Here is a 27680-nt window from a genome sequence, read left to right as displayed (position 1 = left end):
CAACAGCTCGCTGTGTAAAAAAATGTTTCCTCATGTCGCCTTTGGTTCTTTTGCCAATCACCTTAAATTTGTGTCCTCTGGTTACCGACCCTTTTGCCACTGGAAACAGTTTCTCCTTATTTACTTTATCAAAACCTTTCATGATTTTGAACACCTCTAAAAAATCTCCTCTTAACCTTCTCTGCTATGAGGAAAACAACTGCAGCTTCTCCAGTCTCTCCACATGACTGAAGTCCCTCAACCCTGGTACATAGAAACATAAAAACATAGAAGGTAGGAGCAGGAGTAGGCCATTCGGCCCCTCGAGCCTGCTCCGCCATTCAATGAGATCATGGCTGATCATCCAAATTCAGTACCCTGTCCCTGCCTTCTCCCCACATCCCTTGATCCCTTTAGCCTTAAGAAATATATCTAACTCCTTCAATGAATTGGCCATTCTAGTAAGTCTCTTCTGCACCCTCTCCAAGGCCTTGACATCCTTCCTAAAGTGTGGTGCCCAGAATTGAACACAATATTCTAGCTGAGGCCTAACCGGGAACGGTAGCATAGTGATTATGTGACTGGATGAGTAATCCAAAGGCCTGGAATAATGATCCGGAGACGTGAGTTCAAATCCCACCATGGCAGCTGGGGAATTTGAATTCAGTTAATTAAATAAACCTGGAATAAAAAGCTAGTATCAGTAATGGTGACCATGAAACTATCGGATTGTTGGAAAAAAACATCTGGTTCACTAATGTCCTTTAGGGAAGGAAATCTGCCCTCCTTACCTGGTCTGGCCTATATGTGACTCCAGACCCATAGCAATATAATTGACTCTTAAATGCCCTCTGAAATGGCCTAGCAAGCCACACAGTTGTAAAAAAAACGCTACGAAAAACAATAAGAATAAAACCGGACGGACCACCCGGCATCGACCTCGGTACCGGCTATGGACATGACTATGGCACACCCAGCCCAGTTGACCTAGTCCTCGTCATCAATATCTGGGGACTTGTGCCAAAATTGGGAGAGCTGTCCCACAGACTAGTCAAGCAATAGCCTGACATAGTCAGACTCACAGAATCATACCTTTCAGCCAATGTCCCAAACTCTTCCATCACCTACAGGACAGACCCACCAGGGCCCCATGAAATCTCATAGCTTCAGGTCAAGCATGGGCAAGGAAACCTCCTACTGATTACCACTTATCACCCTCTCTCAGCTGATGAATCAATACTCCTCCATGCTGAACACCACTTGAAAGAGGCACTGAGAGTAGCAAGGGCACAGAATGTACTCTGTGTGGGGGACTTCAATGTCCATCACCAAGAGTGGCTCGGTAGCAGCACTACTGACTGAGCTGCCGAGTCCTCAAGGATATAGCTGCCAGTCTGGGCCTGCCACAGGTGTTGAAAGAACCAACACGAGGGAGAAACCTACTTGACCTCGTCCTCACCAATCTACCTGTCGCAGATGCATCTGTCCATGACAGCTTTGGTAGTAGTGACCACCGCACAATCATTTTGGAGACGAAGTCCCGTCTTCACACTGAGGACACCCTCCATTGTGTTGTGTGGCATTACCACCATGCTAAAAGGGATAGATTCAGAACAAATCTAGCAGCTCAAAACTGGGCATCAGCAGCAGCAGAATTATATTCCACCATAATCTGTAACCTCATGCCCAGGCATATCCCTCACTCTGCCATTACCATCAAGCCAGGGGACCAACCCTGGTTCAACAAGGAGTGTAGAAGAGCATGTCAGGACCAGCACCAGGTGTACCTAAAAATGCCAACCTGGGGAAGCTACAACACAGGACTACTTGCATGCTATAAAGCGGAAGCAGCATGTTATAGACAGGGCTAAGCGATCCCACAATCAATGGATCAGATCAAAGCTCTGCAGTCCTGCCTCATCCATTCATGAATGGTGGTGGACCATTAAACAACTAATGGGAGGAGGAGGCTCCATGAATATCCCCATCCTCAATGATGGTGGAGCCCAGCATGTGAGTGCAAAAGACAAGGCTGAAGCGTTTGCAACCATCTTCAGCCAGAAGTGCCGAGTGGATGGTCCATATCGGTCTCCTCCTGAGGTTCCCACCACCATAGAAGCCAGTCTTCGGCCAATTCGATTCACTCCACATGATATCAAGAAACAGCTGAGTGCACTGGATACAGCAAAGGCTGTGGGCCCCGACAACATCCCAGCTGTCGTGCTGAAGACTTGTGCCCCAGAACTAGCCGCACCTCTAGCCAAGCTGTTCCAGTACAGCTACAACACTGGCATCTACCTGACAATGTGGAAAACTGTCCAGGTATGTCCTGTCCACAAAAAACAGGACAAATCCAATCCGGCCAATTAACACCCATCAGTCTACTCTCAATCATCAGCAAAGTGATGGAAGGTGTCATCGACAGTGCTATCAAGCAACACTTACTCACCAATAACCCGCTCACTGATACCTAGTTTGGATTCCACCAGGACCACTCAGCTCCAGACCTTATTACAGCCTTGGTCCAAACATGGACAAAAGAGCTGAATTCCAGAGGTGAGGTGAGAGTGACTGTCCTTGACATCAAGGCATCATTTGACCAAGTGTGGCATCTAGGAGTCCTAGTAAAACTGAAGTCAATGGGAATTGGAGGGAAAACTCTCCACTGACTGGAGGCATACCTAGCACAAAGGAAGATGGTTGTGGTGATTGAAGGTCAATCATCACAGTCCCAGGACATCACTGCAGGAGTTCCTCAGGGCAGTGTCCTAGGCCCAACCATCTTCAGCTGCTTCATCAATGACCTTCCCTCCATCATAACGTCGGAAGTGGGGATGTTCGCTGATGATTGCACAGTGTTCAGTGCCATTTGCAATTCCTCAGGTAATGAAGCAGTCCATGCCCACATGCAGCAAGACGTGGATGACGTTCAGGTTTGGGCTGATAAGTGGCAGGTAACATTCGCGCCACACAAGTGCCAGGCAATGACTATCTCCAACAAGCGAGCATCTAACCGCCACCCTTTGACATTCAACGGCATTACCATTGCCCCTTGACATTCAACGGCATTACCATCACCGATCCCCCCACTATCAACATCCTGGGGGTCGCCATTGACCAGAAACTTAACTGGACCAGCCACATAAATACTGTGGCAACAAGAGCAGCTCAGAGGCTGGGTATTCTGTGGCGAGTGTCTCACCTCCCGACTCCCAAAAGCTTTCCACCATCTACACGGCACAAGTCAGGAGTGTGATGGAATACTCTCCACTTGCCTGGATGAGTGCAGCTCCAGTAACACTCAAGAAGCTCGACACCATCCAAAACAAAGCAGCCTGCTTGATTGGCATCCCATCCACCACCTTAAACATTCACTCCCTCCACCAGCGGCGTACCGTGGCTACAGTATGTACCATCTACAAGATGCACTGCAGCAACTTGCCAAGGCTTCTTTGGCAGCACCTCCCAAACCCTTGACCTCTTCCACCTAGAAGGACAAGGGCAGCAGGTGCATGCGAACACCATCACCTCCAAGTTCCCCGCCAAGTCACACACCATCCTGACTTGGAAGTATATCGGCATTACTTCACCGTCGCTGGGTCAAAATCCTGGAACTTTCTCCCTAACAGCACTGTGGGAGTACCGTCACGACACAGACTGCAGCGGTTCAAGAAGGCAGATCACCACCACCTTCTCAAAGGCAACCAGGGAGGGGCAATAAATCCTGGCCTTGCCAGCGACGCCTACATCGCATGAAAGAATGGTAAAAAAAATAACTGGTGTTTTATAAAGGTTTAGCATAGCTTTCTTGCTTTTGTACTCTATGCCTCTATTAATAAAGCCAAGGATCCCATATGTGTTTTTAACGGCCTTCTGAACTTGTCCTGCTGCCTTCAGAGATTTGTATACATACACCCCCAAATCTCCCTGTTCCTGCATCTCCTTTAGAATTATATAATTTAGTTTATATTGCCTCTCCTCATACTTCCTACCAAAATGTATCACTTCACACTTCTCTGCGTTAAATTTTATCTGCCATGTGTCTGCCCATTTCACCAGTCTGTCTATGTCCTCCTGAACTCTATTACTATCCTACTCATTGTTTACTACATTTCAGAGTTTTGTGTTATCTGCAAACTTTGAAATTATACGCTGTACACCCAAGTCCAGGTCATTAATATATATCAAATAGAGCATAAGAACATAAGAACATAAGAAATAGGAGCAGGAGTAGGCCAATCGGCCCCTTGAGCCTGCTCCGCCATTCAATAAGATTATGGCTGATCTGATCCTAACCGCCAATCTACTATCACAGAACCATCTCCTGAATCTAACAGAATTAGACACACAAAATAGGAGCAGGTTCAGGCTACACGGCCCCTGGGCCCGCAGGGCCATGTCCGATCCGAACCTAGACTCATGTCCAAATTCCTGCCCGCTCCCCGTAACCCTTAATTCCCTTTACTTCTAGGAAACTGTCTATTTCTGTTTTAAATTTATGTAATGATGTAGCTTCTACAGCTTTATGGGGCAGCATATTCCATGGACCTACCACCCTCTGAGTGAAGTAGTTCCTCCTCATCTCAGTTTTGAAAGAGCAGCCCCTTATTCTAAGACTATGCCCCCAGTTCTAGTTTCACCCATCATCGGGAACATCCTCCCCGCATCCACCCGATCCAACCCCTTCACAATCTTATATGTTTCAATAAGATCGCCTCTCATTCTTCTGAACTCCAATGAGTAGAGTCCCAATCTACTCAACCTCTCCTCATATGTCCATCCCCTCATCCCCGGGATTAGCCGAGTGAACCTTCTTTGCACTGACTCGAGAGCAAGTATGTCTTTTCTTAAGTATGGACACCAAAACTGTATGCAGTATTCCAGGTGCGGTCTCACCAATACCTTGTACAACTGAAGCAATACCTCCCTATTTTTATATTCTATCCCCCTAGCAATGAAAGCCAACATTCCATTGGCCTTCTTAATCACTTGCTGCACCTGCATACTAACCTTTTGAGTTTTGTGCACCAGGACCCCCAGATCCCTTTGTACTTCAGTACTTTCCAGTTTCTTGCCATTAAGATAATAACTTGCTCTACGATTTTTCCTGCCAAAGTGCATAACCTCACACTTTCCAGTATTGTATTCCATCTGCCAAATCTCTGCCCACTTACTTAGCCTGTCTATGTCCCCTTGCAGGTTTTTTATGTCCTCCTCACTCACTACTTTCCCTCCCATCTTAGTATCATCTGCAAACTTTGATATGTTACACTCGGTCCCCTCCTTCAAATCGTTAATATAGATTGTAAAGAGTTGGGGCCCAGCACTGACCCCTGCGGAACACCACTAGTTACTGATTGCCAGTCTGAGAATGAACCATTTATCCCAACTCTCTGCCTTCTGTTAGATAGTCAATCCTCTATCCATGCCAGAATATTACCCCCAATCCCGTGATTTTTTATCTTAAGCAATAATCTTTTGTGTGGCACCTTGTCAAATGCCTTTTGGAAGTCTAAATACACTACGTCCACTGGTTCCCCTTTATCCACCCTATATGTTACTTCCTCAAAGAACTCCAGCAAATTTGTCAAACATGACTTCCCCTTCATAAAACCATGCTGAATTTGTCCTATTAAATTATGATTATCCAAATGTCCTGTTACTGTCTCCTTAATAATGGACTCCAAAATTTTACCTACCACAGATGTTAGGCTAACCAGTCTATAGTTTCCAGCCTTCTGTCTACTGCCCTTTTTAAATAAGGGTGTTACATTAGCAGTTTTCCAGTCTGCCGGGACCTTTGCTGAGTCCAGGAAGTTTTGGAAAATTATTACCAATGCATCCACAATCCCTACCGCCACTTCCCTCAAGACCCTAGGATGTAAGCCATCAGGTCCAGGTGATTTATCCGCCTTGAGTCCCATTATTTTACCGAGTACCACTTCCTTAGTGATTTTGATCGTGTTTAGCTCCTCCCCCCCTATAGCCCCCTGTTTGTCCAGTGTTGGGATATTCTTAGTATCCTCTACTGTAAAGACTGATACAAAATATTCATTCAGTGTTTTTGCCATCTCCATATTTCCCACCATTAATTTCCCAGTCTCATTCTCTAAGGGACCAACATTTACTTTAGCCACCCTTTTTTTTTGGATAACTATAAAAACTCTTACTATCTGTTTTCATATTTTTTGCTAATTTACTTTCATAATCTATCTTCCCTTTCTTAATCAATCTTTTTGTTATTTTTTGCTGTCTTTTAAAGTTTTCCCAATCCTCTATCCTCCCACTAGATTTGGCTACCTTATATGCCCTTGTTTTTAGTCGAATACTATCCTTAATTTCTTTACTTAGCCACGGATGGCTGTCTTTTCTTTTACACCCTTTTCTTCTCAGTGGAATATATTTTTTTTGGAAGTTGTAAAATAACTCCTTAAATGTACACCACTGATCATGTATCGTCTTACCCTTTAATCTATTTTCCCAATCCACTCTACTCAATTCTGCTCTCATACCTTCATAGTCTCCTTTATTCAAGCTTAGCATGCTTGTTTGAGATCCAACCTTCTCACCCTCTAATTGAATATGGAATTCAACCATGTTATGGTCACTCATTCCAAGGGGATCCTTTACTAGGACATTTTTAATTAATCCCGTCTCGTTACACAGGACCAGATCTAAGGTTGCTTGGCCCCTGGTCGGTTCAGTTACATACTGCTCAAGAAACCCATCCCTAATACACTCAATGAACTCATCCTCAAGGCAGCCCTGCCCAATTTGATTTGTCCAATTAATATGATAGTTAAAATCCCCCATAATTATAGATGTTCCCTTATTACAAGCCTCAACTATTTCCTGATTTATACTCCGTCCAACAGAGTTGCAACTGTTCGGAGGCCTATAGACTACGCCCACTAGTGTTTTTTTCCCCTTATTATTCCTTACCTCCACCCAAACTGTTTCATTATCCTGATCTTTTGACCCAATATCATTTCTCTGTATTACAGTGATTCCTTCCTTTATTAACATAGCCACCCCACCTCCCCTTCCTTCCTGACTGTCCTTCCTGATCGTTAAATAACCTGGTATGTTTAATTCCCAGGCATTGTCACCCTGCAGCCATGTTTCTGTAATGGCCACAAGATCATACCCATATGTAGTTATTTGTGCCATTAACTTGTCTATTTTGTTACGAATGCTACGTGCATTCAGATAGAGAACTTTCAAATATGCTTTGTGACACTTAGTTCCTGCTTTTGCCCTTTTTATTACTTTACCTTTTACTCCATACCTTCTGCCCCTTCCTGACACGCTCTGGTTTTTAATTTCCCCACTGCTACCTAAGTCTATGACCTTCTCTGTTGTCATTTTTATTATTTGCTCTCTAGGAACCTCCCCCCCACTAGTTAGTTTAAAGCCCTCTCTACAGCCCTAGTTATATGATCCGCCAGGACTCTAGTCCCAGTACTGGCCAAGTGAAGCCCGTCCCAACGGAACAGCTCCCTCCTGCCCCAGTACTGGTGCCAGTGTCCCAGGAAGCAAAACCCATTTCTCCCACACCAGTGTTTGAGACACGCATTTAACTCTCTAATTTTATTTGTCCTAGCCAAATTCGCTCGTGGCTCAGGTAATAATCCAGAGATTATTACCCTTGAGGTTCTGTTTTTTAATTTGACCCCTAGCTGCTCATACTCCTTTAACAGAACCAGCTTCCTAGTCCTATCTACGTCGTTTGTACCAACATGGACCACGACAACTGGATCCACCCCCTCCCACTGCAAGTTTCTTTCCAGCCCAGAGGAGATGTCCTTAACCCTGGCACCGGGTAGGCAACACAGCCTTCGGGACTCTCGCTCTCGGCTGCAGAGAACTCTATCTATCCCCCTAATAATACTATCCCCTACCACTACAACATTTCTATTTACTCCCCCCTCTTGAATGGGCCCCTGTTCCACGGTGCTGTTGCCAGGTTGCTCATCCTCCCTGCAGTCCCTGCTCCTGTCCCCACAGGGAGTAAGAACCTCAAACCTGTTGGACAAGAGAAAGGGCTGCGGCTCCTCCAGCTCTACCTCCTGGATCCCCGTACCTGCCTCACTCATAGTCACACCGTCCTGTCCCTGACCATGGGCTACATCTGAATTAATTAACTTCATAGGTGTGACCACCTCCTGATACACAGAGTCCAGGTACTTTTCCCCCTCCCTGATGTGTCGCAGTGTCTGAAGCTCAGACTCCAGGTCATCAACACGGAGCTGGAGTTCCTGTAGCAGCAGACACTTGTCACAGACGTAATCACCGTGAGCCTCAATGGGGTTCACCGGCTCCCACATCTCGCAACAGTAACACATCACCTGCTCCATTCTATGTAATTAATTAAATTTTTTATTGTTCGTTATGGACACCCTCTGCCCGATTTTAGATGCTAGTATCCCCTTTAATTAATTGGATTTAAATTAAATCAATCCCTCTAGTTACACCAGTTAATTGGTTTACCAACAGTCACTCTGCACCAGAAAGGTCTTATTAACTACAACCCACAGAGTTAAAGTTTGAAAAGAGCACCTAACACCCCACTTACCCTAACTCACACTTACCCAAACTCAGAGCACTCTTTGATGACTCACACTCAGTGCTTGCTCGCACTAGGACTGGTCTTTTTATACTGTTTGCTTGTTTACAGCCAAATGAGTCATCCCTGCTGATTGGTTAGAAAACTGGTTTCTACTGCCTGCTGTGCCAATTTACTCCTACTGCAGTGTAACCTTGTTTTACTCTTCTTAAACCAACAGAATCCCAAATATTTAACTTTCCCCTTTACTTAAACTGCTTAAGTAATCTTATCAAGAATGATTTAAAGAGAAATAACAATTTAAAGAACTCTCACACTTACCCAAACTCAGAGCACTCTTTGATGACTCGCACTCAGTGCTTGCTCGCACTACGACTGGTCTTTATATACTCTTTGTTTGTTTACAGCCAAATGAGTCACCCCTGCTGATTGGTTAGAAAACTGGTTTCCACTGCCTGCTGTGCCAATTTACTCTTACTGCAGTGTAACCTTGTTTTACTCTTCTTAAACCAACAGAATCCCAAATATTTAACTTTTCCCCTTTACTTAAACTGCTTAAGTAATCTTATCAAGAATGATTTAAAGAGAAATAACAATTAAAGAACTCTCACACTTACCCAAACTCAGAGCACTCTTTGATGACTCGCACTCAGTGCTTGCTCGCACTAGGACTAGCAGTGTGTATATGTGTGTGTGTGTATGTATAGCGCACATGCACCCACATGTGTCCGCAGGTCTTTCCTTATTCATGATCTGTGTTATGGTCAGAGTCCTGCTTTCATTTCTCGCTAATACTTCTCCTTCTCTAAGTGTCAGTTCGCTTTGTCTTTTCTTCCACTTTCCTGTGGGTTAATCCCATTGCAGCACTTTCATTCCTCTTCCTTGGACATTATGTGGCTTTCAGCAATTTGAAATTGGTCAGCCAACAAAGTGACCTCATCAAGTTGCTAAGCCTACATGAAGCACAATAGTATAGCAGCCTGCCTGAACCCTTACTGAGGTTGATACAGTAGAAACAGTCACAAAACAATTTTAACACTAACTGGTACCAAATTGGCAGCATCAGAGGATGGGTGGTGTGGGAATTGAATTTTTTTTATACTGGTGCAATATGGGGTGCTCCACAGGTTAATGCTGAGGCACAATGATGAACAGTGCATCTAATCTATGTTGTACCCCTGGAATGTCGGATGTAACAGTCTAAAGGGAACTTTATCCTGGAGCTATGCTGTCTCATGGCAGTAACCGGGATCAGGAGGGCAGCCAGAGAGGGCTGGAAGATAATTCCTGCTCCTCCTGGCCCCACAAGGAAATTAACAAGAATATTTAAAACTTACCTTTTTGGGCCTCTTCTGGCCCCGATCTACTTCCTCGCTGCGTTGACCTGGCGGGAAACTCACTGCCGCTTCCCGCTCAGGACATCTAGTAAAAATTGTAGTCGGGTCCTGATGACATCAGGACCTGATATGTATATGTTAAAAAGGACCCCGTCAACTTTGGGCAGGTCTCCTTGCCGCCTCCTCAGGAGAGCGGGTGAGTTCCAGGCATTTCCAGGGTGGAGAAGTGACCTGGGCGATTTTAACTGCTTACCTGCCCAATTCCCGCTAGGCTGGGTAGGATTCACTATTGGCCCTCAAGATTATATACTTCATCTTCTTAGGCAGTCCCTCGGAACCGAGGATGACTTGCTTCCACACTAAAAATGAGTTCGCAGGTGACTGATTAGTCCAATGCGGGACCTACAGTCTCTGTCACAGGTGGGGCAGACGGTGGTTGAAGGGGCGGGTGGGTGGGGTGCTTGGGTTGACGTGCACTCCTTGCGCTGCCTGCGCTTGACTTCCGCTTGCTCCCGGCGAAGAGACTCGAGGTGTTCGGCGCCTTCCCGGATGCTTCTCCTCCACTTTGTACGGTCCTGGGCCAGGGATTCCCAGGTGTTGGTGGGGATGTTACACTTTTTCAAGGAGGCTTTGAGGGTGTCCTTGAAGCGTTTCCTCTGCCCACCTGGGGCTCTCTTGCCGTGCCGGAGCTCCGAGTAGAGCGCTTGTATTGGGAGTCTCGTATCGGGTATGCGGACAATGTGACCCGTCCATCGGAGCTGATCGAGCGTGGTCAAAGCTTCGATGCTGGGGATGTTGGCCTGAGCAAGAACACTGACGTTGGTGCGCCTATCCTGCCAATGGATTTGCAGGATCTTGCGGAGGCAGCGTTGGTGGTACCTCTCCAGTGTTTTGAGGTGCCTGCTGTACATGATCCATGTCTCTGAGGCATACAGCAGGGCGGGTATCACTGCTGCTCTGTAGACCATGAGCTTAGTGCCGGGTTTAAGGTCCTGGTCTTCAAACACTCCCTTCCTCAGGCGACCGAAGGCTGCACTGGCACACTGAAGGCGGTGTTGGACTTCGTCAGCGAGGTCGGGAGGACCACAATGCAGCCTACGAAACCCAAGCAGAGAGGACCTGCAGGAAGGAGGAAGAAGGACAGTAGCAGTGTGCTTGTGTGTGTGTCTGTGTGTGTGTGTGTGCTAGGCTGTTGTAGCAGAGCCTGGTCTCCAATCGTCTTGGATCTCCTTGCCATTGGACCAAGACCTTGCTCTGTCGAGCCCGTGTGGTAGCTGGTGTGCAATGGCCACCCCACGTTAAAAGAATTCACGCACAGGCATCTTCCACCCTTTAAAATGAAGTTCAGCACCTGGAATGTCAGGACCCTCATGGACAACCCCAACATATACTCAGGTTGTGTTGTGTGGCACTACCACCGTGCTAAATGGGATAGCTTCAGAACAGATCTAGCAGCTCAAAACTGGGCATCCATGAGGTGCTGTGGGCCATCAGCAGCAGCAGAATTGTATTCTACCACAATTTGTAACCTCATGGCCCAGCATCCCTCTCTCTACCATTACCATCAAGCCAGGGAACCAACCCTGGTTCAATAAGGAGTGTAGAAGAGCATGCAAGGAGCAGCACCAGGCGAACCTAAAAATGAGGTGCCAACCTGGGGAAGCTGCAACACAGGACTACATGCATGCTAAAAAGCAGAAGCAGCATGCTATAGGCAGGGCTAAGTGATCCAACAATCAACGGATCAGATCAAAGCTCTGCAGTCCTGCCACATCCAGTCGTGAATGGTGGTGGACCATTAAACAACTAATGGGAGGAGGAGGCTCCAAGAATATCCCCATCCTCAAGGATGGTGGAGCCCAGCACGTGAGTGCAAAAGACAAGGCTGAAGTGTTTGCAACCATCTTCAGCCAGAAGTGCTGAATGGATGATCCATATCGGCTTACTCGTGAGGTCCCCACCATCACAGAAGCCAGTCTTCAGCCAATTCGATTCACTCCATGTGATATCAAGAAACAGCTGAGCGCACTGGATACAGTGCATACTATGGGCCCCGACAACATTCCGGCTATCGTGCTGAAGACTTGTGCTCCAGAACTAGCCGTGCCTCTAGCCAAGCTGTTCCAGTACAGCTACAACACTGGCATCTATCCGACAATGTGGAAAACTGCCCAGGTATGTCCTGTCCACAAAAAATCCGGCCAATTACCGCCCTCTCAATCATCAGCAAAGTGTTGGAGGGTGTCATCAACAGTCCTATCAAGCGGCACTTACTCACCAATAACCTGCTAACTGATGCCCAGTTTGGGTTCCGCCAAGACCACTCGGCTCCCGACCTCATTACAGCCTTGGTCCAAACATGGTCAAAGAAGCTGAATTCCAGAGGTGAGGTGAGAGTGACTGCCCTTGACATCAAGGCAGCATTTGACCGAGTTTGGCATGAAGGAGCCCTAGTAAAGCTGAAGTCAATGGGAATCAGGGGGAAAACTCTCCACTGGCTGGAGTCATATCTAGCACAAAGGAATATGGTTGTGGTGGTTAAAGGTCAATCATCACAGCCCCAGGAGATCGCTGCAGGAGTTCCTCAGGGCAGTGTCCTAGACCCAACCTTCTTCAGCTGCTTCATCAAAGACCTTCCCTCCAACATAAGGTCAGAAATGAGGATGTTTGCTGATGACTGCACAGTGTTCAGCGCCATTCGCAACTCCTCAGATAATGAAGCAGTCCATGCCCGCATGCAACAAGACCTGGACGACGTTCAGGCTTGGGGTGATAAGTGGCAGGTAACATTCGCGCCACAGAAGTGTCAGGTAATGACTGTCTCCAACAAGCGAGAGTCGAACCACCTCCCCTTGACATTCAATGGCATTACCATCGCCGAATCCCCCACCATCATCTTGGGGGTCACCATTGACTAGAAACTTAACTGGACCAGCCACATAAATACTGTGTCAACAAGAGCAGGTCAGAGGCTAGGTATTCTGCAGCGAGTGTCCCACCTCCTGACTCCCTAAAGCCTTTCCACCATCTACAAGGCACAAGTAAGGAGTGTGATGGAATATTCTCCACTTGCCTGGATGAGTGCAGCTCCAACAAAACTCAAGAAGCTCGACACTATCCAAGACAAAGCAGCCCGCTTGATTGACATCCCATCCACCACCTTAAACATTCACTCCCTCCACCACCGGCGTACCGTGACTGCAGTGTGTATCATCTACAAGACGCACTGCAGCAACTCGCCAAGGCTTCTTCGGCAGCATCTCCCAAACCCGCGATCACTTCCACCTAGAAAGGCAAGGGCAGCAGACGCATGGGAACACCACCACCTCCAAGTTCCCGTCCAAGTCACACACCATTCTGACTTAGAAGTATATCGCTGATCCTTCATCGTCGCTGGGTCAAAATCCTGGAACTCCCGAACCTAACAGCACTGTGGGAGTACCATCACCACACGGACTGCAGCAGTTGAAGAAGGCGGCTCACCACCACCTTCTCAAGGGCAATTAGGGATGGGAATAAATGCTGGCCCACATCCCATAAACGAATAAATAAAGTATTTGGATTGGGGCTTGAATGAGCAACATTTCTGACTCAGAGGTAAGTATACTATCACTGCCATTGGAAGCTGTCTCCATATTGTTTTGGTGAAAGATGACACAGTTCATATTATGTGTCAGCAGTGGCTCTGTGGCAGTACTGTTGCTGCTGAGTCAGAAGGTTGTGGGTTAAAGCCACACTCTAGAGACTTGAGCACATAATCTAGGCTGACACTCCCAGTGCAGTACAAATGGAGTGCTGCACTGTCAGAGGTGAAATCTTTTGGATGAGATATTAAATGTAAAAGATCTATTTTCTCTCCACAGATGTTGCCTGGCCTGCTGAGTTTTTCCAGCATTTTTTGTTGTCATTCCTAAAATTCATATGCTTTACCTCACCCTCACACACTTAGCACTGTTGCAAGCCTCGCACCCACAATTCACAGCTCACGCATACTGGCAGCTATTTAACCATGACAGCCACATCACTCAAACAAATTGCACGACACTCACTGGCTAACTTCACTCTATCTTGCAGGAGAAGGTGGCACATAACAGCAGGCAGCAGCAAAGAACTGGAGGAGAGCAAGCATGCCTGCATGTTCTAACCCCCATCGAGGAGCCAGTGCTGGTTATCGCGGAAGAGGCATCACTGAGGCCTTGGCCACTGGTGGGGCTGAAGTGATCGATGATGAGAGTATCTACATACCTAATCCTTCTTCTCTCATCCCACTTCCCCCTCATCCCTCAATCTCTTCTGACTGAGAAGCTGCAGAGGGTGTAAGTGTGCACTTCTTACTTTCTCCTCTCCCCTCACCACAACCCAACCCTTGTCCCTTTTTCATTTCAAATACCCAAGAACTGGAACCTTCCAAATCAGTGAAGGAAGAGGAAAAAGACACCAACTCAGATAGTGACACTGCGCATATTTTAGAGGCTAGGATAGAGGAGGGATCTGCATGTGGTGAGACAGCGGGCACAAGTGCACAGGAGCCAGGGTGGCGGGGAAGGACTGCGCAGGTGCCAGATGAGATTGTTGGAAGGCAAGTTTACCCGCTAGTTCTGCTGCAGAGGAGTCAGATGAGGACTTCGATGGGCCAGGTACAAAAGAAGGCTGATGGGCATACACACCCAAATGGTTGGTGCACTGGAAAGCCTGCGCTCAATGTCCAGCACCAACTTGGCACAGGGCTTTGCCCATCCTTTCCAACATGGAATGGGTGGTCACCTCCATCAGCACACCTGTGGAACCCACCATGATGCAGTGTCTGATGGCTGATGCTACAGCTTCCATTGCACCAACTGCTTCCATCAAAGGTCTGAGTGCTGTAGTGGAAGTTCAGACTGCAGCCATCATGGATCTGGATACCACTGTTCAAAGGGCCTTCAAGGGCATCACAGCAGTCCATCAATCATCAGTAGGATTGCTGAGGCGCCGCCCCGGGAGAGTGGCAGTGGCTCCATGGAGCATGAACCTGCTGTCCTCTCTCAGGATGACAGCATTCCTGCTCCCACCCCTGCTACTCTGCCAGTGCCCTTGCTGTTGCCTGTCAACCAGCCAGCCCAGACTGCTGCAGCCCAGGCCAAGGTGCTGCTGTCTGAAGCTGGGCCTTCTAGGCCCAGAGCTGCTCAAGGTCACCCTCCAAGGCCATCTGCAGCCTCCTCAATTGGAGATCAGCAGCCTTCTACCAGCCATGCTGCAGCCACTGGGGAAGCACCTCATAGGAGCACTAGGAAAGGCAAAGGCACACGGAAGACAGGCACTAAGGGAGTGTTCAAAGGTGATTAGTTTATTTTTGTATGCATTATGTAATTATTGAATTTATAAATTTGGATTGGAATATGCATTTTCTGGTGGTTTTTATTTTTGTGTTGTCAGAAAGAGGACGATGTGCTGGTCAGTGATAGAGGGAAGGTAAGGAGTGTGGGACTGTTGGTGAATGGGGAGGTGTGGTTGAGGTTACTGCTATCAGTCATGAATTATTTGATCACATAGCGCCCAGGCAGAAAGGGGCTGTCTACATTGTAGCCCCCCTTCCTCTTCCTCTTCCTGTTCCTCCACTTCCTGTTGCACTCCACCTACTCCACTTCCTCCTCCTCCTCTTCCTTGTGTTCCTGCTCCTCAGCTTCTTGCCTGATAGGTGGTGGCAAGGGCTGTTCCCTCATAATGGCCAGATTGTGCAGCATACTACTACAAACCTTGAGACCCACTCAGCTGAGTACTGCAGGGCTCCTCCAGAACGGTCCAGGCAGCGGAAGCGTTGCTTGAGGATGCCGATGGTGTGCTCTGTAATGTTCCTTGTGGCAGCATGGCTCTCATTGTAGGCCTGCTGTGCACATGTGCATGGGTTCCGGGCTGGAGTCATGACCCATGTCATGAATGGATAACCCTTGTCACCCAATAGCCAGCCTTTGACTTGCCGTGGTGGTTCAAATACAGGTAAGAAAGAGGACTGTCACAGGATGAAAGAATCGTGACTACTGTCAGGATAACGGGCATTTGCCTGCATGATGAACTGCCTGTGGTCGCACTCCAGCTGTACATTGAGGGGGTGGAATCCTTTCACTTCATGAAAATGGCCAAATTCAGAGGAGGCGCATGCAAAGCAAGGTGCGTGCAGTCAATGGCACCCTGCACCATGGGGAGGCCTGCAATCCGTGCAAACCCTTATGCTCGCTCCGCCTGTTTATCCACTCATGACATGGCTCGTGACTCTGCTCTGGAACCCACGCGCACGCGCACAGCAGCCCTACAGTGAGGGAATGAGATGAAGCTGTCTCTCTGCGTATAGACAGCCTCAGTGACCTCCTTTATTCAAACTGCGAGATGTAGCTTATATCTCCAGCAGCGGTCTGAAAGGAGCCCGATGCATAAAAGTTAAGAGACACGGTCACACTCACAGCCAACGTTCCCTCTAATTTTATGTGGTTCCTGCCCTGCTTTAAGGTTGTAGTTGTGGCTGCAGTAGTTGGCAAATTTCAGTCATGACCGCTTTAGTGAAGCGAAGACTTCTCAAGCATCGGTAGTCGCTGAAGTTGTGGTAAGAGAAGTCGCTGAAGTTGTGGTAAGAGAATTGCTCCTTGAAGATCCACTGCAGATATGGCCTCCTGCTGAGAGCCCTCCTCCCTCTCCTCCTCCTCCCTCTTCTAGCAGCTTGTCCTGCTCTGTGTGGCCTCTCTTCATTCTCCCAATCATGCTCAATTCCAAAAGGAAAGCCTGCCAGACCAGCCATGTTTGGAAGCAACTTGTTTCAGCACAAGCTTTTAAATCAATAAAAATGTAGTTCAGCACCAGCCAACCACTCCTTGTAGACTATTTAAACTTTAGGCAAGTATAGGAAAGCTCCAAAAATGCATGCAATTGCACCAGCAGCCAGAAGAAATAACCCAGTAACTAACCTGTAAGTAGTTCATGATTCCTTTAAGTAGCGCTGGTGGGGGATCCTCCATGCCGTTTAATGTCATGTTCAGCTATTTGAGGTTAAGACAGGGTGTAGGCTGGTGCATGGTGTTTGAAAATGGCAGCGCTGGCAACAAATCAGCGTTGCACACTGATTGACGTCATGCTGCCAGCGGTCATTATGTGCGCATCCACAAACTCCTTTACCAAGATGGCGTCCGCACACTTCCCATCGGCAGTGTGCATGTGCAACTCGGGCGCTATTTTCCACCATTAGGAGGCCACATAGCACCTAAAAAATGGGCGCTACAGTGCCCAATTTCTCTCCCTTAATCTCTTCCTAAATCCAATATCAGTGTTAGTCTCCTCCTCAATCGATTATCAGTGTTAGTTGCACCTTACACACTATATTGGTGTTACTCACAATCCGCACTTCCAACAATAATGCAATGGGGAGGGAAATGGAGCAACCTAAAGGAACTTATGAGGAATGATGTCCTTTTTTAAAGGATGTACTGATGGAGGAGGGAAGGAGACTCTTCCATTCAATCCTCAAAACCATATTGCAAGGGGGCTGGGAACCTGAGCAGGGAGACAGAGGAAAGGGAAACAAGGATAAAAGCAAAAGATAGGAAGGAGAAAAACAAAAGTGGCAGTCAGAGAAATCAATGGTTTAAATCAAACATGGCCACAGTAAATAATAATTCTAATAGGTCTAAGAGTGTTAAAAAAACAAGCCTGAAGGCTTTGTGTCTTAATGATTTGGTTGGGGTTACGGAAACGTGGCTCAAGGATGGCCAAGAGTGGGAACTCAACATCCAGGGGTATTCGATATTCAGGAAAGATAGGCAAAAAGGAAAGGGAGGTGGGGTAGCGTTACTGGTTAAAGAAGGGATTAACACAATTGTAATGAAGGATATTAGCTCTGATGATGTGGAATCTGTATGGGTAGAATTGAGAAATACTAAGGGGAAAAAACCATTAGTGGGAGTGGTATATAGACCTCCAAACAGTAAGGCGGAGGTTGGGGATGGCATTAAAAGGGAAATTAAAGAAGCGTGCAATAAGGGCACAGCAGTCATCATGGGTGACTTTAATCTACATATAGATTGGGCTAAACAAATTGGTAACAATACTGTGGAGGAGGAATTCCTGGAGTGTTTACGGGATGGTTTCCTGGACCAATATGTCGAGGAACCAACCAGAGATCAGGCCATCTTAGACTGGGTATTATGTAATGAGAAAGGATTAATTAGCAATCTTGTTGTACGAGGCCCCTTGGGTTGGAGCGATCATAATATGATCGAATTCTTCATTAAGATGGAGAATGAAGTAGTTGACTCAGAAACAAGGGTCCTCAATTTAAATAAAGGAAACTACGATGGTCTGAGGAGCGAGTTGGGTAGGATTGATTGGGGAATGGCACTCAAAGGGTTGACGGTGGATAGGCAATGGCAAACATTCAAAGACCGAATGGATGAACTACAGAAGTTGTTCATCCCTGTTTGGCATAAAAATAAAACAAAAAAGGTGACTCAACCGAGGGTAACAAGGGAAATTAGGGATAGCATAAGATCCAAGGAGAGGACATACAAATTGGCCAGAAAAAGCAATAATCCTGAGGATTGGGAGGAGTTCAGGATTCAACAAAGGAGGACAAAGGGATTAATTAAGAAAGGGAAAATAGAATATGAGAGTAAGCTTTCAGGGAACATAAAAACTGACTATAAAAGCTTTTATAGATATGTGAAGAGAAAAAGATTGGTGAAGTCAAGCGTAGGTCCCTTGCAGTCAGAATCGGGGGAATTTATAACGGGGAACAAAGAAATGGCAGACCAACTAAATTTTGGTTCTGTCTTCACAAAGGAGGACACAAATAACCTCCCAGAAATATCGGGGAACATAGGGTCTGATGAAAGGGTGGAACTGAAAGAAATCAGTATTTGTAGGGACTGAAGGCCGATAAATCTCCAGGGCCTGATAATCTACATCCCAGGGTACTTAAGGAAGTGGCCCTAGAAATAGTAGATGCATTGCTGGTCATCTTCCAGAACTCGATAGACTCTGGAACAGTACCCATGGATTGGAGGGTAGCTAATGTTACCCCACTATTCAAAAAAGGTGGCAGAGAAAAAGCGGGGAATTATAGACCGGTAAGCCTGACATCGGTAGTGGGGAAAATGCTAGAGTCCATTATAAAAGATGTAGTAGCAGAGCACTTGGAAAGCAGTGACAGGATCGGACAAAGTCAACATGGAATTACAAAAGGTAAATCATGCTTGACTAATCTACTGGAATTTTTTGAGGATGTAACTGGTAAAATAGATAAGGGAGAACCAGTGGATGTGGTGTATTTGGACTTTCAGAAGGCTTTCGATAAGATCCCGCATAAGAGATTAGCGTGCAAAATTAAGGCACATGGGATTGGGGGCAAGGTATTGACTTGGATAGAGAACTGGTTGGCGGACAGAAAGCAAAGAGTTGGAATAAACGGGTCGTTTTCCGAGTGGCAGGCAGTGACTAGTGGGGTACCGCAAGGATCGGTCCTAGGACCCCAGTTGTTCACAATATATATTAATGATCTGGATGAGGGAATTGGATGTAATATCTCCAAATTTGCAGACGACACAAAGCTGGGTGGGAGGGTATGCTGCGAGGAGGATGTCATGAAACTCCAGTACGATTTGGACAGGTTAGGTGATTGGGCAGAAACATGGCAAATGCACTATAATGTGGATAAATGTGAGGTTATCCACTTTGGTGGTAAAAACAGGAAGGCAGATTATTATTTGAATGGCAATATATTGGGAGAAGGGGAAGTGCAAAGAGACCTGGGTGTTCTTGTGCACCAGTCGCTGAAGGTAAGCATGCAGGTGCAGCAGGCGGTTAAGAAGGCAAATGGTATGTTGGCCTTCGTAGCAAGAGGGTTCGAGTACAGGAACAAGGATGTCTTGCTACAGTTGTACAGGGCCTTGGTGAGACCGCACCTTGAGTACTGTGTGCAGTTTTGGTCGCCTTATCTGAGGAAGGATGTTCTTGCCATGGAAGGAGTGCAGCGAAGATTTACCAGGCTGATACCTGGGATGGCAGGAATGACGTATGAGGAGAGATTGTGTCGATTGGGCTTATACTCACTGGAGTTTAGAAGATTGAGAGGGGATCTCATCGAAACCTATAAAATTCTGTCAGGCCTGGACAGACTAGATGTTGGAAGGATGTTCCCGATGGTCGGGGAGTCCAGAACCAGGGGTCATAGTCTAAGGATAAGGGGTAGGACATTTAGGACTGAAATGAGGAGGAATTTCTTCACCCAGAGAGTGGTGAACCTGTGGAATTCTCTGCCACAGAGGATGGTGGAGGCCAGTTCATTAAATATATTCAAGAAAGAGTTGGATATATTTCTTAAGGCTAAAGGGATCAAGGGATATGGGGAGAAGGCAGGGACAGGGTACTGAATTTGGATGATCAGCCATGATCTCATTGAATGGCGGAGCAGGCTCGAAGGGCCGAATGGCCTACTCCTGCTCCTATCTTCTATGTTTCTATGTTTCATCGATGGGAACCCAGCATGAAGAACAAGTCGACCCACTGCATTAAATTATACCATTACAATCTCTATGAAGAACAACTATTAGCTTATTGTAGTGCCTTAAAGAGAAAGATATTCAAGGCACTTCTCAGAGGAGAAAAGGAGTGTGGGAAGGTTAGCAGAGGTGACCAAAAGCATTGTCAATGAGAAAGGAGGAGAGGCACTGAGCATCAACTTTGAAATGTTATATTGTGGTGAGAATATTCTTCTTGGTTTCATCCTCAGTCTCAGACCTCTTCCGCTTATAAATATTGTTCTAAACCCCCTCACCCCTAGAGTAATTTAACCTGCCCCTCAAATTCCAAATCAACATAACTGGAAGCCGCTGTGTGAAAGTTCCAGTTTGTTGATTGGATGGACACATGCAATCTGCCCAAACTGTCAGAACATTTTGAACCAAAATGGAGGTTACCAAATGATGTGAGGCAGATAATGAAAAGAGGAAGTGAGAGTTTGGTCTGTAAATTCGTAAGCATCCAACAGCTACATTTCAGTACAGACTGACGTTGAATAGAAAGCACTGGGGGAATTCAACATTTTCCAGCCTGTTGCGAACATTGAGCTGTTTTCAAATCTATTTACTCAAGTCGCAACAGTTTCTCAGAAAAGGTCCCAACGGCCAAGGGTTGAATCCCACAGACATTTCCCTTGTCACATACTGTTGTTTTCCCTCCTATAGATCTACTCAGAAAAATAAATGAGCCCAATTTCTTCTCTCTACTAGCAAGGGTGTCAGATCTTTGTTCTGCTGAGCCAATGAGTGGTCTGACCCAACGCATGCCTGCGATTCCCCACGTGATGAGTTCCTCATTTCTCCGCAGCCGTCAGCACAGGCTTGTATTCCCTCGAGTATAGAAGATAAAGGGGTGTTCTGATTAAAGGATTTGATAGTGTAGCAACCATTCCCTCTGGTGGGGAAAGTCCAGAAAAAGTGGGAATAACCTTAAAATTAGAGCCAGGCCGTTCAGGGATGATGTCAGGAAGGACTTCTTCACACAAAGGGTAGTGGAAATCTGGAACTCTCTCCCCCAAAAAGCTGCTGAGGCTGGGGGTCAATTGAAAATTTTAAAACTGAGATTGATAGATTTTTGTCAGGTAAGGGTATTATGATATGGAACCAAGGCAGGTAGATGGAGTTACGATACTGATCAGCCATGATCTAATTGAATGGAGGAACAGGCTTGAGGGGCTGAATGGCCAACTCCTGTTCCTATTGTCCACTGATGAGAGAGCAGGATCTTCCCTATGAGAAGAAAGGAAGAGAAGGAGAATGCAAAAAAAAATGCTAGTGACTGGCTCAAGTGCGAAACTTATGAAGGCCGCTGAAGTTTACTGGAGTCAAATATTTTTGAAGCAACCATGGTGTGGCCCACAAACTGAGTTTCAGATGGAAGTCACTCACTCTGCAACCCTGAAACCACACAGCACAAGTGAAATAAGCTCTATGCCAACCGTGAAACACAGTTGAAACGTTTTGACACAAATCATCTTCACCTAATCACTCCACACAGGCCAAGCAAAAGAGGAAGTCACCAGAATCTCAATATCCAGTCAACAAAGCAAAACCCCATCTCTTCAACGGTGCATATTTACATAGAGTTACATAGAGTTTACAGCACAGAAACAGGCGATTCGGCCCAACCGGTCTATTCTGACATTAATGCTGCACACGAGCCTCCTCCCACACCTCTTCATCTAACCCTATCAGCATATCCTTCTATTCCTTTCTCCCTCAGTGTCAGCCGTATCTCAGTGGGTAGCACTCTTGCCTGAGTCAGAAGGTTGTGGGTTCAAGTCCCACTCAAGAGACTCGAGCACAAAAATCTAGGCTGACACTCCAGTGCAATGCTGAGGGAGTGCTGCACTGTTGAAGGTGCCGTCTTTTGGATGAGACGTTAAACCGAGGCCCTGTCTGCCCTCTGAGGTGGATGTAAAAGATCCCATGGTACTATTTTGAAGAAGAGCAGGGGAGTTATCCCCAGTGTCCTGGTCAATATTTATCCCTCAACCAACATAACAAAAACAGATTATCTGGTCATTATCACATTGCTGTTTGTGGGAGCTTGCTGTGCGCAAATTGGCTGCTGCGTTTCCTACATTACAACAGTGACTACACTTCAAACAGTGCTTCATCAGCTGTAAAGCGCTTTGGGACGTCCTGAGGTTGTGAAAGGCGCTGTAGAAATGCAAGTCTTTCTTTTTTATTCATGTGCTTATCTAGCTTCCCCTTTAATGCATCTATGCTATTTGCCTTAACTACTCCTTGTGGTAGTGAGTTCCACATTCTTACCACTCTTTGAGTAAAGAAGTTTCTCCTGAATTCCCCACTGGATTTATTGTTGACTATCTTAGATTGATGGCCCCTAGTTTTGGTCTCCCCCACAAGTGTAAACATCTTCTCGCTGTCTACCCTATCAAACCCCTTTCATAATCTTAAAGACCTCAGCCTTCTCTGTTCTAGAGAAAAGAGCCCCAACCTGTTCAGACTTTGCTGATAAGTATATCCTCTCAGTTCTGGTATCATCCTTGTGAATCTTTTTGCACTGTCTCCAGAGCCGCTACATCCTTTTTATAACAGGGAGACCAGAACTGTTCATAGTACTCTAAGTGTGTACTGTGAACAGTTCTGGTCTCCCTATTATAAAAACTAAGGTTCTATACAAGTTTAATAATACTTCTCTGCTTTTCAATTCTATCCCACTAGAAATTAACCCCAGTGCTTAGTTTGCTTTTTTATGGGCTTATTAACTTGTATCTCTACTTTTAGTGATTTTTGCATCTGTACCCCTTGATCGCTTTGCTCCTCTACCCCATTTGGACACCATCACTTTCCAAGCAGTATGTGGCTTCCTTATTCTTTCTACCGGAATGTAACACCTCACATTTGTCAATATAGAAAATAATTTGCCAATTACATGCCGATTTTGCACATTTATTAATGTCATCTTGTATGGTGTGCCTGTGGGAGCGGGCAGAGTGGAAAGCATGATGGAAGACTCTTGTGGGGTTTATGGCCAGCCTGGATATGGCCATTGATGGAGATCAGTCTCAAAAAATAATCACTGGCCATTTAATTAAATAGTGGATTTAATAGTCCTCCCTACTCCATTGATCCACTCCCCAGATACCGAATGGAAACAATGGAATAAACAGTCTATTAAATCCAGCTATAATTCAATGTTGATTAAGAAAGGAGGAGCTTGCATTAGATAACATCTTATCATATCTCACAGAGATAGCTCAATTAGCTTCCCATCATGGATACTCAGAGCTACGTCTATGCAACTATGACCAGACCACATGACAATGTACTTCTGCTATTGTAACAGAACATGCTTAAAATGGAACAGGCACCAATGTTTCGGGGTGGGGGGGTGGGTGGGGCGGTAGTGTCCTTCTTTTAAAGGCTGTGACTCAGAGTAATTCACGGAGGGGAATCTGTGCAATAAGTGAAAGCGCTAGGCACTTTGTCCTTTCTCAAATCAACAGGTTGAGTTGCTCACTACAGCACTGCAATTTGACGATTACCCTGCTATTTGCCAGTTTTGGCTGAGAGCTGCAGATTCTCAGCAGGGAAATCTGGGGAAAGATCAATAACCACCCACCCTTAGAGAGAAATCTGGGAATAGATCAATAGCCACCCACCCTTAGAGAGAAATCTGGGGAAAGATCAATAACCACCCACCCTTAGAGAGAAATCTGGGGAAAGATCAATAACCACCCACCCTTAGAGAGAAATCTGGGGAAAGATCAATAACCACCCACCCTTAGAGAGAAATCTGGGGAAAGATCAATAACCACCCACCCTTAGAGAGAAATCTGGGGAAAGATCAATAACCACCCACCCTTAGAGAGAAATCTGGGAATAGATCAATAACCACCCACCCTTAGAGAGAAATCTGGGGATAGATCAATAACCACCCACCCTTAGAGAGAAATCTGGGGATAGATCAATAACCACCCACCCCTAGAGAGAAATCTGGGGAAAGATCAATAACCACCCACCCTTAGAGAGAAATCTGGGGAAAGATCAATAACCACCCACCCTTAGAGAGAAATCTGGGGAAAGATCAATAACACCCACCCTTAGAGAGAAATCTGGGGAAAGATCAATAACCACCCACACCTAGAGAGAAATCTGGGGATAGATCAATAACCACCCACCCTTAGAGAGAAATCTGGGGAATAGATCAATAACCACCCACCCTTAGAGAGAAATCTGGGAATAGATCAATAACCACCCACCCCTAGAGAGAAATCTGGGAATAGATCAATAACCACCCACCCCTAGAGAGAAATCTGGGGAAAGATCAATAACCACCCACCCTTAGAGAGAAATCTGGGGATAGATCAATAACCACCCATCCCTAGAGAGAAATCTGGGAATAGATCAATAACCACCCACCCCTAGAGAGAAATCTGGGGAAAGATCAATAACCACCCACCCTTAGAGAGAAATCTGGGGAAAGATCAATAACCACCCACCCTTAGAGAGAAATCTGGGGAAAGATCAATAACCACCCACCTCAGAGAGAAATCTGGGGAATAGATCAATAACCACCCACCCTTAGAGAGAAATCTGGGGAAAGATCAATAACCACCCACCCTTAGAGAGAAATCTGGGGAAAGATCAATAACCACCCACCCTCAGAGAGAAATCTGGGGAATAGATCAATAACCACCCACCCTTAGAGAGAAATCTGGGGAATAGATCAATAACCACCCACCCTTAGAGAGAAATCTGAGGAAAGATCAATAACCACCCACACCTAGAGAGAAATCTGAAGGACACATAGACAGGCTGGTGGACTGGGCAGGCACAAGGCAGATGAAATTCAACACAGAGCCGTGTGAGCTGATACATTTTGGTCGGAGTAATGAGGAGAGACAATACACACTAAATGTTACTATTTTAAAGGGGGTGTAAGAACAGAGAGACCTGAGGATGCTTGTACACAAATCTTTAAAGATGGCAGGACAGATTAACAAAGCAATTAATAAAGCATATGGGTCTTGGGCTTTATAAATAGAGGCATAGAGTACAAAAGCCAGGAAGCTATGCTAAAGCTATATAAATCACTAGTTCGGCCCCAGCTGGAGTATTGTGTCCAATTCTGGGCACTGCATTTTAGGAAGGATGTGAAAGCTTTGGAGAGAGTAAGGAAGAGATTTACGAGAATGGTTCCAGGGATGCGGGACTTCAGTTACATGGATAGACTGGAGAAGCTGGGGTTGTTCTCCCTGGAGCAGAGAAGGCTAAGGGCAGATTTGATAGAAGTGTTTAAAATCATTAAGGGTTTAAATAAAGTAACTAAGGAGAAACTGTTTCCAATGGCTGAAAGGTCGATAACCAGAGGGCACATATTTAAGGTGATTGGCAAAAGAACCAGAGGCGACATGAGGGGAAACCTTTTTACGCAACGAGTGGTTAGGATTTGGAATGTACTCTCTGATAGGATGGTGGATACAGAGTCAATAGTAGCTTTCAAAAGAGAATTGGATAAATACTTGAAGGAGAAAAAATTGCAGGGATATGAGGAAAGAGCGGGGGAGTGAGACTATCTGGATTGCTCTTCGAAAGAGCCGGTGCAGACTCGATGGGTTGAATGGCCTCCTTCTGTGCAGTACTATTCTATGATTCTATGAGATCAATAACTACCCACCCCTAGAGAGAAATCTGGGGAATAGATCAATAACCACCCACCCTTAGAGAGAAATCTGGGGAAAGATCAATAACCACCCACCCCTAGAGAGAAATCTGGGGAAAGATCAATAACCACCCACCCTTAGAGAGAAATCTGGGGATAGATCAATAACCACCCACCCTTAGAGAGAAATCTGGGGAAAGATCAATAACCACCCACCCTTAGAGAGAAATCTGGGGATAGATCAATAACCACCCACCCTTAGAGAGAAATCTGGGGAAAGATCAATAACCACCCACCCTCAGAGAGAAATCTGGGGAAAGATCAATAACCACCCACCCCTAGAGAGAAATCTGGGGAAAGATCAATAACCACCCACCCTCAGAGAGAAATCTGGGGAAAGATCAATAACCACCCACCCTTAGAGAGAAATCTGGGGAATAGATCAATAACCACCCACCCTTAGAGAGAAATCTGGGGATAGATCAATAACTACCCACCCTTAGAGAGAAGTCTGGGGAAAGATCAATAACCACCCACCCTTAGAGAGAAATCTGGGGAAAGATCAATAACCACCCACCCCTAGAGAGAAATCTGGGGAAAGATCAATAACCACCCACCCTCAGAGAGAAATCTGGGGAAAGATCAATAACCACCCACCCTTAGAGAGAAATCTGGGGAATAGATCAATAACCACCCACCCTTAGAGAGAAATCTGGGGATAGATCAATAACTACCCACCCTTAGAGAGAAGTCTGGGGAAAGATCAATAACCACCCACCCTTAGAGAGAAATCTGGGGAAAGATCAATAACCACCCACCCCTGGAGAGAAATCTGGGGATAGATCAATAACTACCAACCCTTAGGAGTGATCAGAAGAATGGTAATCACAAATCCTTGGGCAGGGGGTATCAGGGCAATGGGATTGATAAGGACCTCACTTGCAAAGCGCTCTTTTGTGCATCAGCCGGTGCACAGTGCACGCTTTCACAGGAGCTAACAGGTGAACGGAGCAGCCGCTAAAGCCTGGGAGTTAGCCCGTAAAATCCCCCGTCAAGGAGAGGTGCCCCGTCTTTCAAAGTTCCCGCAGTGAGGTTGGAGTGTGTGCCCAGTACTGCAAGCCCTGGAGCCCTGTAACTTACAGCACGCACAGGGCGAGCGCTCCTTCGAATGACTCGCTGTGCCGGACCAGAAAGCTGCCGTCCAGTGCAGCCTTGGCGAGCAGGTTCTCGGCCATAGGTCGGGAGATGTCCTCATGGTACCACGGGTCGTTCATCGTCCCTCACGTTATTCCATCCAAATTCCGCTGCCTCGATCAAAGAAAGTAAAAGCTTCACCGCGCCCTGAAACAACCCTTCCTCCCCGCGAGGAAGCCAGACTGAGCTTCACTTCCTCAAAATGCTGTCAGACACACAGAAACAACACGTGCTTCAGTTTATTTCAAATACAACAAGACCTGCCCATTTATTTCCCGTCTCACCAACACCCGACCAGCCCATTCAACACTTCTCACTAAACCATACCAGCCCATTCAACACTTCTCACTAAACCCGACCAGCCTATTCAACACTTCTCACTAAACCCGACCAACCCATTCAACACTTCTCACCAAACCAGACCAGCCCAT

General features: G+C 46.3%; 1 protein-coding gene across 4 annotated transcripts in view; it reads right to left on the bottom strand.

Moving 5' to 3' along the window:
* inpp5d (inositol polyphosphate-5-phosphatase D) overlaps window positions 1-27452 on the bottom strand; it is a 309407-nt gene extending 281955 nt beyond the window's left edge. For all 4 annotated transcript variants that reach the window (XM_085990698.1, XM_085990699.1, XM_085990700.1 and 1 more), the window contains exon 1: window positions 27196-27452. In XM_085990698.1, coding sequence (XP_085846824.1) covers window positions 27196-27329 — 134 coding nt within the window. In that variant the 5' untranslated portion in view covers window positions 27330-27452. The remainder of the gene's footprint in view (window positions 1-27195) is intronic.
* Window positions 27453-27680: the final 228 nt, after the last annotated feature.

The sequence above is a fragment of the Somniosus microcephalus genome, chromosome 6 (assembly GCF_052327205.1).
Source record: "Somniosus microcephalus isolate GS21.2 chromosome 6, FLI_Smic_1.0, whole genome shotgun sequence".
Classification (NCBI taxonomy): Eukaryota; Metazoa; Chordata; class Chondrichthyes; order Squaliformes; family Somniosidae; genus Somniosus; species Somniosus microcephalus.
The sequence above is the reverse complement of the archived record's forward strand: the minus strand, read 5'-3'. Positions and strand labels throughout refer to the sequence as shown.